This window comes from Apodemus sylvaticus, chromosome 17, assembly GCF_947179515.1.
Source record: "Apodemus sylvaticus chromosome 17, mApoSyl1.1, whole genome shotgun sequence".
Lineage (NCBI taxonomy): Eukaryota > Metazoa > Chordata > Mammalia > Rodentia > Muridae > Apodemus > Apodemus sylvaticus.
Genome location: NC_067488.1, coordinates 58,371,159 through 58,386,915, shown reverse-complemented (window position 1 = coordinate 58,386,915; position 15,757 = coordinate 58,371,159). Strand labels below are relative to the sequence as shown.

At 40.7% G+C, this 15,757-nt stretch overlaps 1 protein-coding gene across 1 annotated transcript in view; it reads left to right on the top strand.

Moving 5' to 3' along the window:
• Syt10 (synaptotagmin 10) overlaps positions 1-15,757 on the top strand; it is a 62,522-nt gene that overhangs the window by 36,678 nt on the left and 10,087 nt on the right. The window contains exon 4 of the mRNA XM_052161010.1: positions 15,592-15,712. Within this exon, the coding sequence (XP_052016970.1) occupies positions 15,592-15,712 (121 nt within the window). The remainder of the gene's footprint in view (positions 1-15,591; positions 15,713-15,757) is intronic.

The window sequence follows — 15,757 nt, the reverse complement described above, 5'->3', positions numbered from 1 at the left end:
GTCACTGTCAAATTTTTCAAAGTAACCAAATTCCAATTTCCTTTGGAGTAAAAATATGTGAGACAAGATGTGTGAGAGGGATGTGTGTCTCACTGTATAACCAGAGACTAGGAGGCAGTACTAGAGGCATGGGCCACATGTTAGTTAAAACCTCTCATCTCCTGATAATTTTATAAGCCATGAAATTGGACGTCATCCTGGCAGCAGAGAAAGTTAAAGTTGAGATAAAAAGTTCAGTTGACTGAATGCTTGTTTCATTCATGTGCACAGAGCCTAAAACTTAATTTCTGCCATCCTATAACCAAGTGTGATGGTACACACCCTTAATCCCAGTGCTGAGAGAAAATGGCGGAAGGAGAAGAATTGGAAGTTCAAGGTCATCCTTAGCCACGTAGAGAGTTTGCGAGTCTCAAAAACCCAGAAAACAAGCAAACAAACAAACAAACAAACAAAAACCAGAAAATGCAAGTTCGTGAGGTGCATCAGAGAACAGGCCATTTAGAGATCAGCCAGTGTTATCGTTCAGATCTTATTGAATGCCATTGCCCTAAAAGCACTTCCTGCACAGCCTGGCCCATGTCCATCCTCCCATCCCAGAGCCTCCGTGGATGCTTTCACATCTCCTCAAATTACCTGCTGCCCTCCTCTGAAAATTTAATACATTGTAAAGAATTAATAGCGGTTGTATTTTTTTAATCACTGTTCTGTTAAACCCCCACCCCAAATGCCTAAGATGCTTTAAGATGATAAAGACCTGTGCTTTTATTCTCTGTTGGCCCCTAATTAATTCTGTGACATTTTGAAAGGTCACAATACTTGTTCAGAATCAGCTGTAAGAACCTTGGGAGAGAGCATTTATCTTGATCACTAGTGTCCCCAGGGCCAGCCAAGTACCTGGTGTTTGGGGATGTTCTCCATCACAGTGAGCACTGTGATGGATGAGCAGGTCTTTGAAGACTGATAAGGTATTTTATAGAGTTGGAATCAGAGTTTGGAAATTGTGAGAGCAAGATGAGAAATTAGTAATTCAAGGGCCCACATGTGTCACGATATGAGATTTGGACTTTATATTGTGAGATCTATGTAAGACACACACCAGACCCCTTTGAGGCTTTTGGGAGAACCAAGTGTTACTGGAGTTGTTGAAGGTCAGAGCCTGGGACTTGGCAGCCCCCATAAACCACGCTCAGCCAGCTGGACTTAGTAAGCCCACTAAGCAAACAAACAATGGCAGAAAGCAATAAAAGCATATTCAAGCCGGCCACACTGGGTAAAGGGACAAAAAGTTCCAATTATGCCCCCTCCTCCCCTCCCATTGCCAAGTTCATCTTCAGGGTTCTGACAAGAAAGTAACTTTCAAACGGTAGGAAGAGAGATATGTATGATTAAGGAGTCTTGGTTCTGCCTCTCAATGACCCAGTCTGTCTTCCTTACCAGGCAATCTATAAAGTTGTTGGTAATGTGTGAAATCTCCTTCCAGGAGACAAGCGCCCTCTCTCTGGAAGACACCAGGATGCAACCTTTTCCTTCCCAGCATGAGATTTTTGTGGAGAGAAATTCCAAGTCTCTGGGTGCATTGATTGTTTCAATAGTCCAAATTATTTGTATAGGGGAAACCAGGTCCTTTTAGGATGTCCTTCCAGGCATCCTGATTACACATGCACAATATAAATAACATTTAATATCCATTAACCTTGATGACTTCCTCATTAATCTCCAGTTCAATAATCCTTGACAATGTCTAAGTGTGCCACCTCCCTCATCTGGCACACTTTTGAGCAATTGAAGTAAGGTGATATCTACATTTTTGAGTCTACTTTTTTCCTCTCTTTAATTTGACCTATTAATGCCCTCACTATAGCAAGGAAGCATGAAACTGTTGTTCTGACATTATTTTTTAATGTACTTATTTTATGCATATGGATATTTTGCCTGCATGTATGTCTGTGCACCATGTGTGTGCCTGGTATCTTTAGGAGGTAAGAATAGTGTGTAAGATCTTTGGGAGATGAAGTTCCAGGTAGTTGTGAGTTACCATGTGGGTACTGGGAATTGAACCCTGGTCCTCTGATAGAGTAGCCAGGGCTCTTACCTGCTGTGCCATCCTCCAACTCCAGGTTCAGACACTCTTGAGCATACTTTACTTCACTTATATATCCTCCATGGGCATCATTTTTACTAGTGTTTACATTTATAAACATCTAGTTCTGGAAAATAATTTATTTCATCTTATTGAGTACCGTCTTATACCAAGGACACCAAGGACACATAAGGGTAGGTGGATTGCTCAAGATGAAACTCCAGGAGGTGTGTCATGAAGAAATGATAAGAATTGTATAGTCCTTTGAACCTAGAACATCACTCAAATTTCACTATAAATTCATTTCCTTGGAGATGGACAAAGGACTAGTAATTTGATAAAAGTTCACTTGATCTACTTAGATCTTGCTTTTAGCAATATACTACAGAAAACCATCTCTTTTCTTACCCTCCAGGAAACGTGGAAGGCAGGCTACATTTAGGGTGCTAAGTAAATGTGATGACTGCTGTAACCATAGCAACCAATGAGGTTTTTTTTCCCAATACGTCTTCATTAGTCTACTTCCCAATATATCCCTGAATTCAAACTTCCCTCAGCCAACATCTCCCATCCCTATTTTACTTAATTTGCTGCTTCTCTCTCTCCTCCTAGCCAGGTCACAAAAAATAAAGAAGCAATGCAAACAGTACTACTGTCACTATTGTGTTCTGTATATATTTACATAAAGTACTTGATCGACCCTGTAAGATAAAAAGATATTGTCATTTTGCTTGCAATTAATTAAGGAGGTTAGGTAATTTTCTTTTATGTTTGAGAATCAATACATGGAAGATGTATGGTTTTTGGTGGTGTCTAGGGACATATCCATGCATGTGTGTGGATAAGCATGTGCGTTAGCATGCATATAAAGGTTAGAGGTTAAGGCTGGGTATCTTCTTCAGTCATTCTCCACCATATTTTTGAGTGTCTCTCCCTGAAGCTACAGCTCACCAGCTTGGCAAGATCATCTGGTCAGTGAACTCTGGAGATACTCATGTCTTTACTTGCCTAACCCTGGGATTACAGATGTGCACTGTCACACCAGGCATTTACATGGATGTTCTAGGTGCTGGGGACTGAACAGAGGTCCTCATCCTTGGATAGCAGGCACTACTGTGATTGATCCATCTCACTGGTCCCAAAGCTTTACCCTTTCATCTCCATCATTTCTGATTCGGGACCTGACTCCTTCCTACTTCACCAAGCTCCTGCTCTTCCGTCTCACGAACACTTCTGGATTCTTGCTTCCTTAGAAACCATCACCTGCCCACACTAAGCCTCATTAAATATCACTTCCTCATTTCGCCATGTGGCCTAGTCATTCTTATCTTTGAATACTTATCACAGTACTCATATATATTATACTTCTTATTATCTATGAAATCTCATCACTTCAGTTCGTTAACCATCATATATCATAATGTCACCATTAAGACAAAGAAATAAAGTGCAGAAACTCTTGGGTCAGCCTCTTTGTGATCTTCCTCTATATTCCTCACTTCCCAACTGTGCACTTAGAGCATAGTCACAGCGAACACACAACTAAGTTAGTGCATACGTGGGTTAAACGGGTTAAAGATACTCCTTGGAAAAAAAGCTATGGAATGCCAAGCACTAGACAGTGCTTGTTACAGTGGTTGTTTTCTAGAATCAGGAGTTTCTAGAGAGCTAAGAAGGGGAATTCTTACAATAATACTGCAGACATTAGAATAACAATTAATGAATTTTCAGGAGCCCCTCAGAAGCCGGCCTTATTTTAAGCACTTAAAGAAAAGGAACTGAAACAAATGTGCACAATTCTCTACTGAAGTGGAATGTACAAAACATAGTTTCTTATCCGATGACACAGCTCATCGTTTTGTGTTAATCTTTGTTTGCACTTTTAATAAAATGCTAAGGCTATATATTTCTATGTATGGGATATTTTTTCTGTGTATGCCTTACAGCCATATTCAAAATGACTAGATTATTGTGGCTTTGGAACATTTGCTTCTTTTATATACAGTATGTCTTTATAGCAGCTACATTTTATTTCTACATAGCTACTTTTATTTCTGTTTTTAATTGTCTCTTTAGATCCCATGTGTTTTCACCTGTTGTAGATTGATTAGCAGATAAGTATTCTTGTTGGAGTTTTTGAAACTATGAAAAGAATCTTTGAATGATGAGATTCAGTAGCCAGTAAGTAGAAAAATTAATAGATTGTGTGTTGCAACATGATCAGTTAGATGATCCTTTAGATGATAAACTAAATGTGGGACTATGGGACTGTGACTCATTAAGCTGTTTAGATTATTCTGTTTTTGAATTTTTTATATTTTTCAAGTATGTTTGTAATGGTCAAGATTGACTAGCAAATCAGAACTGAGAGAATGAATGTGACTCACTCTTCTCTCTCCCCCATCTCTCTCTCTCTCTCGCTCGCTCTCTCTCTCTCTCTCTCTTTCTTTCTCTTTCTCTCTCTTTCTGTGTGTGTATGTATGTACACTCGCGCCTGTCTGTGTCTGTGTATGTCTGTCTGTGTGTGGGTCTGTCTTTCTGTCTCTCTGTCTCTGTCTCTGTCTCTCTCTTTCTCTCTCTCTCTCTCTCTCTCTCTCTCTCTCTCTCGCTCACTCTGTGTGGTGTGTGTGTGTGTGTGTGTGTGTGTGTGTGTGTGTGTGTATACACCAAGAGATTCCCAAAGGATCTCCTGCACTCCACAAATAATCTTTTTATGTCCATTGTGGAGTATCAATTCAATTTCCCCTAGGTAATCTGGACATAGTTATTCCTTGTTTTAAGGGCATAAGAAACCCAAAGTAATTAGGGAGGAGTCTGAGCCTTCAGTTCAATGGAATGTTTATTGTGTCTCCTAGCAGGAGTGTTCCCTGATCTGTAACCAAAGCTTGTAGGACAGAGAACTTAAGGTTGTAGGAACAGGAAGAAAAAAATGTCTAGTGGTTCTATATGGGTGAAAGTGAGTGGAACCATTTACTCTTCCATCCCTTAATTTCTGTATCTATGGATCCTGGCTAAGGAAGAAGGCATACCATATATAGGATGATAATTTAAAGCATTTACCACCTCTGGGGAACTCTGCCCACCTCTTAGGCTGCTGTCACCTACTTGACCCTCTATGTCTTCAAAGGCCATCCCATTGTTCAGTCAGGCCACCTACTTCAGGATGATGGAGAACATGCTAAGACCAGTGGATTCTGTGATCATGGGTCCACTGTCCCACTTCTTTGGCTGTGAAGTGAGTTCCTTGGTCAGGCACAATACTGTGTAGAATATCATGACAGTGGTTGCTGCAGTCTGCAGTTCTACAGATGGTAGATTTGGCAAAAGTATTACATGCAGGAATGTCAAATACAAAACCAGAATAAGTACCTACTCCAATAAAGACACAGAGTTGTTCTTTCCACCGAGGAAATGGTGCACTGTAGTCAACCTGCCATCATGTCACCCTGGGAATGGGAAATATCAGGCCTCAGTCTTGGGCTCTGCTGTTGGACTACCTGCCCCTCAGCAGCAGCAGCTGTAGCCAGGTGAGCTTGATAAGTGGGAGTCCACACTAACAAGTCCATTCATAACCTCCATCTCTGCCACCACGGCCACTTTTTCCATTGGACAATGGCATGGATGGCTAGGGAAAGGGGCTAACTACCCACAGACTAGGTCATCTTATCTACTTGATTGTTGAAGTCCCCTGCTGAAGAACACAAGTATCTTCATACCCTTGGCCCATTTGGAGAGATCTATTCACAAATTTCTTCCAATCATTTTTCAGATCATGGCCTTTCCAAGTCCCTGATTATCCAGCAAGTCCACTGGCTACAGGCCATGAACAGTCACACATCTGTCTAGTTCTTCTTCCAAACAGAATGTAATACCAGGGTACTGCCCAAAGTTCTGCCCACTATGAAGATTTCCCTTTGATGGTGTGTTTCAGGGTTGTCGCAGAAAGGGGTTATAATGCTACTGCTCTCCACTTCTGCGTGCAGAACCATCAGCAAACCATGCTACATTTCTATGCCTTTTAGCTATCCCTTTTCTTAGCCATCCATGCTACAGCCTTGAAATCCATTCTAACACACATTCTTCAGACTTAATTCTGAGTGAATGAATTATCACACTCATTAGTAGCATAAAACATTTTCCCTTGAACCAGACTTATCTACTTGATAAGATGAAAGGGTATAGGATATCCCCTCTTAGCCTTATTCCTGGTTATATGTCTAACAGTGTATAGGTCTAACAGTAATTTAGGTGGACCCTGAGGGATATCATTATTGCCAAGTCTGTTATCTCCTACAAAGAAAGTCACCTATGACTTAACAGACAATGAAGGACAATTTTATCAGACAAGGTCAAAGTGGTAATATTTCAGGTAGTGGGGGTGGAGCACATCTGCTAAGGAGAGAGAATTTTCTTCCTCCATACCAACCATGGCTATCTCCAAATGGAAAAGCCAAGAATCCAGTAGTTGTTCAGTCCATGAAAATGGTTATCTCAGTTGTTCTTCAGAATCCCAAAGAAGGCTCTAATACCAATGAAAGAAAGAACATGCCAGAGAGAATGAGGGCAAGCAGACAGAGTAAGATCTTCCATCTTCCATGTCCTTTATATAGGCTGCCACCAGGTATGGCCCAGTTTTAAGATGGATTTTTCTCCCTCAAAAGATCCAGATATAAGGTGGGTCTTCCCACTTTGCATAATTCAGTTAAGAGAAATCCTTCACCGGTGTACCCAGCTGCTTGAATTTTAGTTAATTCCAGATGTAGTCTAGTTGATACCCAAGAATATCCATCACACCACTTATTCTTTGACAATTTCATATATGTAATATATTTTGATCATGTCTTCATCTAATTACTCCTACATACTTCTCCTAAACAATCTCTGCCCCACCCATTCCTTTCCAAATTCATATGTGTGTGTGTGTGTGATAGTCATATATCCCTGCACATATGAGTACCAATTAGTGGTACTCATATGTGCAGGGATATATGACCATCCTACCAGAGAGAACACTTCTGAAGCAAAATGAGTGTCCCTCAGTAGCCATCAGCTGACAATAATTCTTCAGCTAGAGATACAGCCTCATAATCCCTCTCCCCCTTCCCTGTTGGGATATTGACTGGCATCCACAGCAGATGAGACTATGGTATAACTGTCCTACCTTGTCCAAGAGGGTACTATTTTGCAGCAATTCTCTCTCTCTCTTTCCCCCCATTTTTTCTTTTTATTGAAGACAGATGTTTTTTCTCACATTCTATGTTCTAATTACAGTTTTCTTAAGGACTCTTCACCACCTCTTCCAAGATTATCCGGGGAGCTTTGGAGCACGAAGAATGGTACAGATGTTCTATTTAGGACTGGCCACTCCACACCCAATTATTCTCTGGACTTTGACCAGTTGTGGATCTCTATGGTAGTCTCTGACCACTACAATAAGAAGTCTCTCTGATGAGGGGCAAGAGCTATACTAATCTATAGGCATAAAGATCAGTAGAGTGCCTATAGAAGCCACTAGTACATCATGTTCCTTTAACAGAACATTAGTAGAAGGTTGTCCCCTTGGGACTATGGCTTCCCTAGTCAAGGGTTACAGTACCAGGCATGAACTGCTTCTTGTGGAACAGGCTTTAAGTTTAATTTAAAATTACATTGACTATTCTCATGACTTCATTCCATCTTGTCACCAAAGAGCATATCTTGTCATTGTGGCTGCCAAGGTTCACAGCTGGATAAGACTGTCCGTGATTTTTCTCTCTGAGCAGCTTCCACAGCACCTTCCTGCCGTATCACCTGATGCAGCTGACCACATCTATTCCTCTTTAAACCCAGTTCATGGTAATTACTCCTTACCTACATCCAAATCTTCCCAGCCCTCTCTCTATTTGAATCTTTCCACATAAAATTTAACATCTCCTGTTCTCTGTTTATCTATGTGCTATGCCCACTTCCTCTAAGGTAATTCACCTCTAGGCCTTTCATCTCTATTCTGGTGTCTTGGCTTTGAGAAATACTCCAAGCTAAACACAATTGAAGAGCCAAATCTAGGATCTGGACAGAAGAGAAAACATGAGCGTTTTTGTTTCTGAGGGTAGTGTACTTCATTCAGTATAATTCTTTTCAGTTTCATTTTTCTTTGTAGCTGAATATAATTCCACTGTGTACAGTTGCCATGTCTCCATTTTACATTCAACTGGAAATCTGTACTTATTCCATTTCCTATCTCTTGTGAATAGAGTGGTAATGAGCTTGGATACACTAATATAAATATCTCTATATTAATATATAGAGTCATGGTACAGCTGAGTCATGTGGGAGATTTACTTAAAGTCTTTTGAAAAACCTCCAGATTGACTCCTAAAGTGACTGTAGTAGTTTACATTTCTACTAACAGTGTACAAAGTTCTATTCACTCCTCTAACCGTTTCCTTTGCTGTAGAGAATCTTTCTAGCTTCCTGATGTCCCCTGTGTCAAGTGTTGGTCTTATTTCCCATGTTGCTGGAATCCCGTTTAGAAAATCATTACCTATATTTATATTGTAGTCAGGGGTGCAGTGAAATCACTGAACTAGACTACTCCATGGGTGGAAGGAAATTTGTTATTCAAACTGCCAAAGCTTTCTCTTGGGGGTCAGTAAGAAGAGCAAAATGGTGGGGGAGATTCTTGCTAGTTATAAGAACGGGGTTATGTTATGGTGGGAGGTAGGCATGTCAGCTGAGACAGCCTAGAAGCCAGCATGGGGCTTTGATCTGCTGCAGTCTTATGTGAATTAACCAGGAGCTAGATGTCCATTCTGGAGATATTTGCTTATAGGTGACAGATAAGAGAGTCTATGACTTTTCCTGACAAACAGAACCCCACTTATCAAGGTTTCCAAGGAATGCTGACTTTAGGCAACAATACTTCTGTTTACTCAGTGAGAGTGTAGCCTTGGCTGAGCCCAGACTGTCATTTAGGACATTGCCAGTGGTACTGCCATTTGGGGGTTCAAGGGCCCATGTTATACCTAGTATGTTGAACTGTACTCTCTACATTGCCTGTAGCAGTTCTAAGGTATCTGGTCTTATATTAAGACCTTTGACTCATTTACAAAATTGAGTTTTGTGCAGAGCAAGATAATATGATCATAGTTTCATTCTTGTACACGTTAATGAGTTTCTAGCCCTATTCATGAAGAAGCTGTCTGTCCTTTAATGTATATTTTTGGACCCTATGTAAAAAGAAAAATTATGTAGTCATAATTATTTGTACTTATATCCAAGTCTTCTATTTCATTGTTCTATGAATCTATGTTTATGCCAGAACCACACTATTTTTATTCCTATGGTTCTGTGTACATAACTTAAAATCAGGTATGGTGATATCTCATACAATGGTATTTTTGCAAATACCATTTGTTCTTTAACTATCCTTGATTTTTTTCTCCATATATGTTTTAAGAAGTATGTGCAAGTATGTGTGTATGTCTGTCTGCCTATGGATTGTGCCCCTGTGGTTTCTTTGAATCTTTATATTGCTTTTGGTAGAACACCATTTTCACAGTTTCGGTTCTTCCCCTCCATGAAGTAAAGAAGGACCTTCCATCCCCTAGTGTCTTCCCTGATCTTCAGCATCTGAAAATTTTGTTAAAGACATTTGTCTTTGGTTTCCTAGGTATGTGATTGTTAATGACTATTATGAATAGGATTGTTTCAGTATATCTGTCATTAGTACAAAGAGGGTCTACTGATTCTGTGAACTCATTTTGTATTCTTTCCTTTTCTGTAGGTGATTTTTTTAGAGTCCTTGGGGTCTGTTATATATAGCAGCCAGCCATTTTCTTATTTATAACCATTTTATTTTCTCCTTCTGTTTCTGGCTCCAGATAAGACTTTAAGCCCTATATTAAATAAGCATGAAAAGGATCTGCATCCTTATCTTAGATCTGATCTTAGTGGGAATGCTTTGAGGTTCTCTCCATGTAGCCTGGTGTTGGCTACAGGTTTCTGAAACACGGAATTTATTATGTGGAAGATTCATTGCCAACATGTACCTATGATCAAGACAATATCTCCTATCATATGCTGATCCATGTTGAATTCCTTATGCTTTATTTAGATTATTTCACTGTTTACAATCCCTATGGCTATTGACTAATTGGTAACAAAATAGTCTTCTTCTAATGTAATGTGTGTGTGTGTGTGTGTGTGTGAATGCTTTATGTATCTATGTAAAATACAGCAACCATGTATAAGAGAAAGCATTTGTCTGTTAGTCTGACAGGGGCTTAATTTGCTTGATAGGATTATCTCCGTTGTCTCTACTTTCCTACATATAACATAATTTGTTCTTAGTGGATTAAAATATTTCCATTGTGCATATTTCCTACATTTTCTTTATGCACTTCACTGTTGTTGGATGCTTAGGTTAGTTCGGTATGTTAGTGTACTGGCTGGTTTTGTGTGTCAACTTGACACAAACTGGAGTTATCACAGAGAAGGGAGCTACAGTTGAGGAAATGCCTCCATGAGATCCAGCTGTAAAGCATTTTATCAATTAGTGATCAAGGGTGGAGGAACCATTGTGGGTGGTACCATCCCTGGGCTGGTAGTCTTAGGTTCTATAAGAAAGCAAGCTGAGCAAGCCAGGGGAAACAAGCCAGTAAGTAACATTCCTCCATGGCTTCTGCATCAGCTCCTGCTTTCTGACCTGCTTGAGTTCCAGTACTGACTTTCTTTGGTGATGAACAGCAGTGTGGAAATGTAAGCTGAATAAACTCTTTCCTCCCCAACTTGCTTCTTGGTCATGATGTTTGTGCAGGAATGCAAACCCTAAGACAGTTAGCTATTTGGAACAGTGCTAAAGTACACATTGAAGCGCAGTGTCTCTGTGAGATGATGACTTAGAATTTAGGGTAAATACCCAGGAGTAGTACATCTGGGTCACTGGTAGACCGATATTTAGTTTTATGTGAAAACATCCTACCAGTTGCCATAGGGGCTGGACTAGTCCACCTCCCCAACAGCATTATGTAGGGGTTCTCATGTTTCTATGTTCTCTACAGCACTGGTGGCTACTTGGTTTCTTATTCACTACCATTCGGACTGGAGAGAGAGAGAGAGAGAGAGAGAGAGAGAGAGAGAGAGAGAGGCACCCCTGTGCTATGGTGCATGTTTGGAGATTAGAGGACAATCTTGGGTGTGGGTCCTTGCCTTCCGCCTTGAGAAAGAGTCCTTTGTTTGCAGCTATGTATAGAATAGCTGGCCTGTACGTTTCCAGGCATTATTCTGCCTCCACCTCCTGTCACTGTCAGAACACTGAGGTGACAGTTGCACACCATTATGCCCAGTGGTTCTAGGAATCAAAACTCAGAATCTTATGCTTGTGTGGCAAGTGATTTATCCACTGAACCATCTCCTCAACCTTTCATTTGCATTTCTCTAATGGCTTGTAAAATTGAGTATATTTTTATATGTATATTGGCCATTCATAGTTCATCTTTTGGGAGCTGTCTGCTTGTTTTATTAGTTTTACTAAATACTGACTGCGTTGTTTGCATTTTTGCATTATTTGCATATCCTGGATATTAATCCTTCAATTGATATATAAGTATATAAGATTTTTCCCCATTCTTATATGCTGCCCCATCCCTCAATTACTTATGTCCTCTGCTATGCTGTAGGTTTTGAACTTGATGAAGGTCTTGTTGGTCCACTTTTAGCTTGATTTTCCACATGACTGGAGAAAGTCTTCTCAATGTCAATTTCTTGAAACATTTCCCCACTGTTTCCTTCAATAGTTCCTGACTTTATGGTCTTTGATCTGTTTGGATTCAAATGTATACAGGCTAAAGGAAAGGAATTTAGTTTGATTCTTCTACATGTGCACGTGGTATATCTGCACCATTAGTAAAGAGGATGACTTCTTTTCCACTGAGGATTATTGCCATCATGTGGCTGTTGCTGTAGGGTTTTATCTGGGTTCTTTGTTCTACTCGTTGATCTCACTCTGTGGATGTGCCAGCACCGTGCTGGTTTTTGTTGGCATGGCTTGTAGCATAACTTAAAATCAGAATGATTTTATCTTCTGCATTATTCTTTTTGCTCCAAATTACTGTCACTATTTGGGCTCTTGTGTGTCCCCACAAACCTGTAGCCACCAATTTACTCAATAGAGGAAACCTCCACGCATTTCCACTAAAAGAAGAAATAAGACAAGGCTGTCCACCTTCTCCACTCCTAATCACAGTGCGCTCAGAAGTCTTAGGTCGTAGTGAAAGCTGTAAGACAAGAGAAAGAGCCGGGTGGTGGTGGTGCACGCCTGTAATCCCAGCACTCTGGGAGGCAGAGGCAGGCAGATTTCTGAGTTCGAGGCCAGCCTGGTCTACAGAGTGAGTTCCAGGACAGCCAGGGCTATACAGAGAAACCCTGTCTTGAAAAAAACGAATCAAAGAGGGGGGGAAGAGTTTGAAGTATTTCCATTTGCCAATTCTGGGATTGTGTACATAAAAGACCCTGAAGACTGTTGAAGCTGATAAACACTTTTGGGAAAGTGGCCGAATACAAAACTAACAGGCAAAAGCCAGTACCCTTCTTATTTGTCAGTAACAAACACGCTGAGGAAAAGTTCAAGGAAGCACTCCCATTTTAAAGGGATAGTGGGCTGGAATAAGTACAACCAGAAAAGGGGAGACCTTAGCAATGAACCTTTGACACACTGAGGGGTAAGACAACGGGTAAGAAAGGATAAGGCAAGATGGGAAGCCCTCTGAAGCTTATCACGGAATCAATCCACAAAGGTTGCTGTACTGCTGAATGCAACCCACAGGCTGACTGTGATGCCAATCAAAATTCTGACTTCATTCTTCAGAGAAATAAGGATTTTAAAAAATGTATGTGTTTCCTTTATTTTGTGTGTGGGTGTGGGTCCATGTTTGCCAAAAGGCACTGTGGAAGTCACATGTCAGACTATAACTTGGAGGATTCTGGAGTCAGTTCTCACCCTCTAGCATGTGGAGACCTTTTGGAAGACTGAACTCAGGTCATCAGACTTAGAGGCATCTTTCCAGCCCCGAGAAACAAAAGACTTTTAAGAACTTAGTTCTGTGATGCTGGCTACTGAATTAGGAATGTATTTTCTTCGAATTAAATCAACTTCAATTTTTTTTTTGATTTGGTTTTTTTAGAGACAGGGTTTCTCTGTGTAGCCCTGGCTGTCCTGGAACTCACTCTGTAGACCAGGCTGGCCTCGAACTCAGAAATCTGCCTGCCTCTGCCTCCTAGAGTGATGGGATTACAGGCGTGTGCCACCACCGCCCGGCTCATTTTTTTTTCTTTACAAGTGATTTCATCAAATCCTTTAACCTACCCTTAGAAATCCTTAATTCTCATTATGCTCATCAGTTTTTACACACTCACTCACTAGCTATGCAGTGATAGCATACACACCTATGTAAGAATGCTAGGGATGTTTCTAATGTGTAAGAGAAATTTAACACTTATCCACAGTGACTGTCATTTATCCATTCCTTCAAAGACTATGGGACCAGAAGATTGAGGGTGTAGTGTATGGTAGAGTGATAGCCTAGCATTCTTGGAATCCTGCGTCCAATCCTCAGATCCATAATGTTTTTCAAGTACTGACAGCCACTAATAAACTATGTCTCTCTAGGATATTAAAAATAAGACAGGAGTCTTGTTATTTTGGACATTGTCTATGAACAAAGGGAAAGAATCCAAAGGGGAATTTTAGACAATGAATCAAGTTCATGCTGTGGTTGTTATGAAAATCTATGAAGGAGCTGGGAGGGGCATGGGAGGGGCATGGAAAGGGCACAGGCAGGAACATTGGCATGGGCACGGGCAGGGGATAGGCCAGATGCTGCCTTAGAATGATGTCTCACTGAAGAATATCTAAAGAGCCAGCTCCCAGATAAGAAATCAAATAGCCGAGAGCTGAGGATATATAGGTCATTGATTTAAGCATTTGCAAGTGTGAGGTCCTGAGTTCAGATCCCCAGAATGCACATAAACAGCAGGTGGGTGTGGTGCTTCACCAGTAGTTCCAGCCTTGGGAGGCAGAGACAGGATTCCCAGAGAAAGCTGGCTTCCAAAACTAGCCATATTGTGCTGGGTTTGATTGAGAGACACTGCCTTAAAGAAAAATAGGGTGGAAGGTCAATAAAGGATGACTCCTAACATCAATCTCTGGCCTCTACATGCATGTGCACATATGTGCACATGTAATACGTGTGTGAAGAGTGTCTGTGTATGTGTGTATACACACACACACACACACAAAGAGAGAGAGAGAGAGAGACAGAGAGACAGAGAGACAGAGAGAAGCAAAGACAGAAAAAGTAAAAAACAAAAGGAAAAAGAAGTCAAACAACTGAAATCTGAGTTAAGTTTCAACAAGCAGCACCTTCAAAAGCAGAGGCAAGCATCACTTGATTTGTAGGAAAGAGTCTTCTGTGCTTATTAATGGGGCTGAGTTGGTACACTGGAGATGAAACAAAGGTAGGATCCAGTCAATGTGGGCTTATGTAGATAGATTTTTAGTGTGTTACTTAATGAAGACACAGAAAGGAAGCTCTTAAACTCACACCAAAAGAATTGTGCATTGTGAATTTTTCAGGGGCTGGAGAGATAGCTCAGTGGTTAAGAACACTGACTGCTCTTCCAAAGATCCTGAGTTTAATTCCCAGCGACCACATGGTGGCTCACAACCATCTGCAATGTGATCTGATGCCCTCTTCTGGTGTGTCTGAGGACAGGTGCAGTGTACTCATATAAATAAAATAAATACTTTTTTTAAAAAAAGGAATTTTCCAGACACATCAGGGCTTATAGTCAGTCATTCTATCTCCAGGCCAATGTAAGGAGTTTAAATTATATTGAGTACATCATGATCCCTTAAGTGCTTTGTTTTAAGCGTAAGACTCACGTGTGTCTGTGTGTGTGTGTGTGTGTGTGTGTGTGTGTGTGTGTGTAAATAAAATTTGCTTTTCATTCCATAACTGATCACTTTGATATGTGAAGCTTAATATATGGAGTGGAGATGAGTTTTAGAGGCCATTTGATCCTGGTGGTGGAAGACTGTGGCTTGACCAGTCACAGCACAGTAGATTCCAAGAATCAGTAATATATGGCGTATTTCGTCAGTAGTGTAGAGAAGATTTGCTCTGGCTTGGTTGGATGCAGAGGTGAGAGGAAATGGAGAATAATTTCCTACTAGGTTTGTCCTCAGGCTCTGAATAAGCTCTGCTGTCCTTCATTCATTGTGACAAACAAGATGAAGGTGGCCAGTGGATGGCATCTGCAGTCTGGTCCTCTCTGCTAAGTTACAGAAGGTAAGTGAGCAGTTGGGAGAGACTCTTTTCACTAGCTCCACTCATAAACACCTGTTGTCTTAATCCTCAATGAAATTAAAATTTTCCAATATCCTATTGATGCAAATGTTTTCGCTGATCTTCCTTTTCATTTTTCTTTCACTGTTTGGTGTTTGAAATTACTAACATCAATTTCCTTTCTAGGAAAGCATAGACCTGGGCGAAATCATGTTCTCCCTTTGCTATTTGCCAACTGCTGGTCGTATGACCTTGACAGTGATCAAGTGCAGAAATCTGAAAGCAATGGACATTACTGGGTCATCAGGTGCGTGCACAGTAGTCGATGGCATATTCCTGTACAAATAATTTC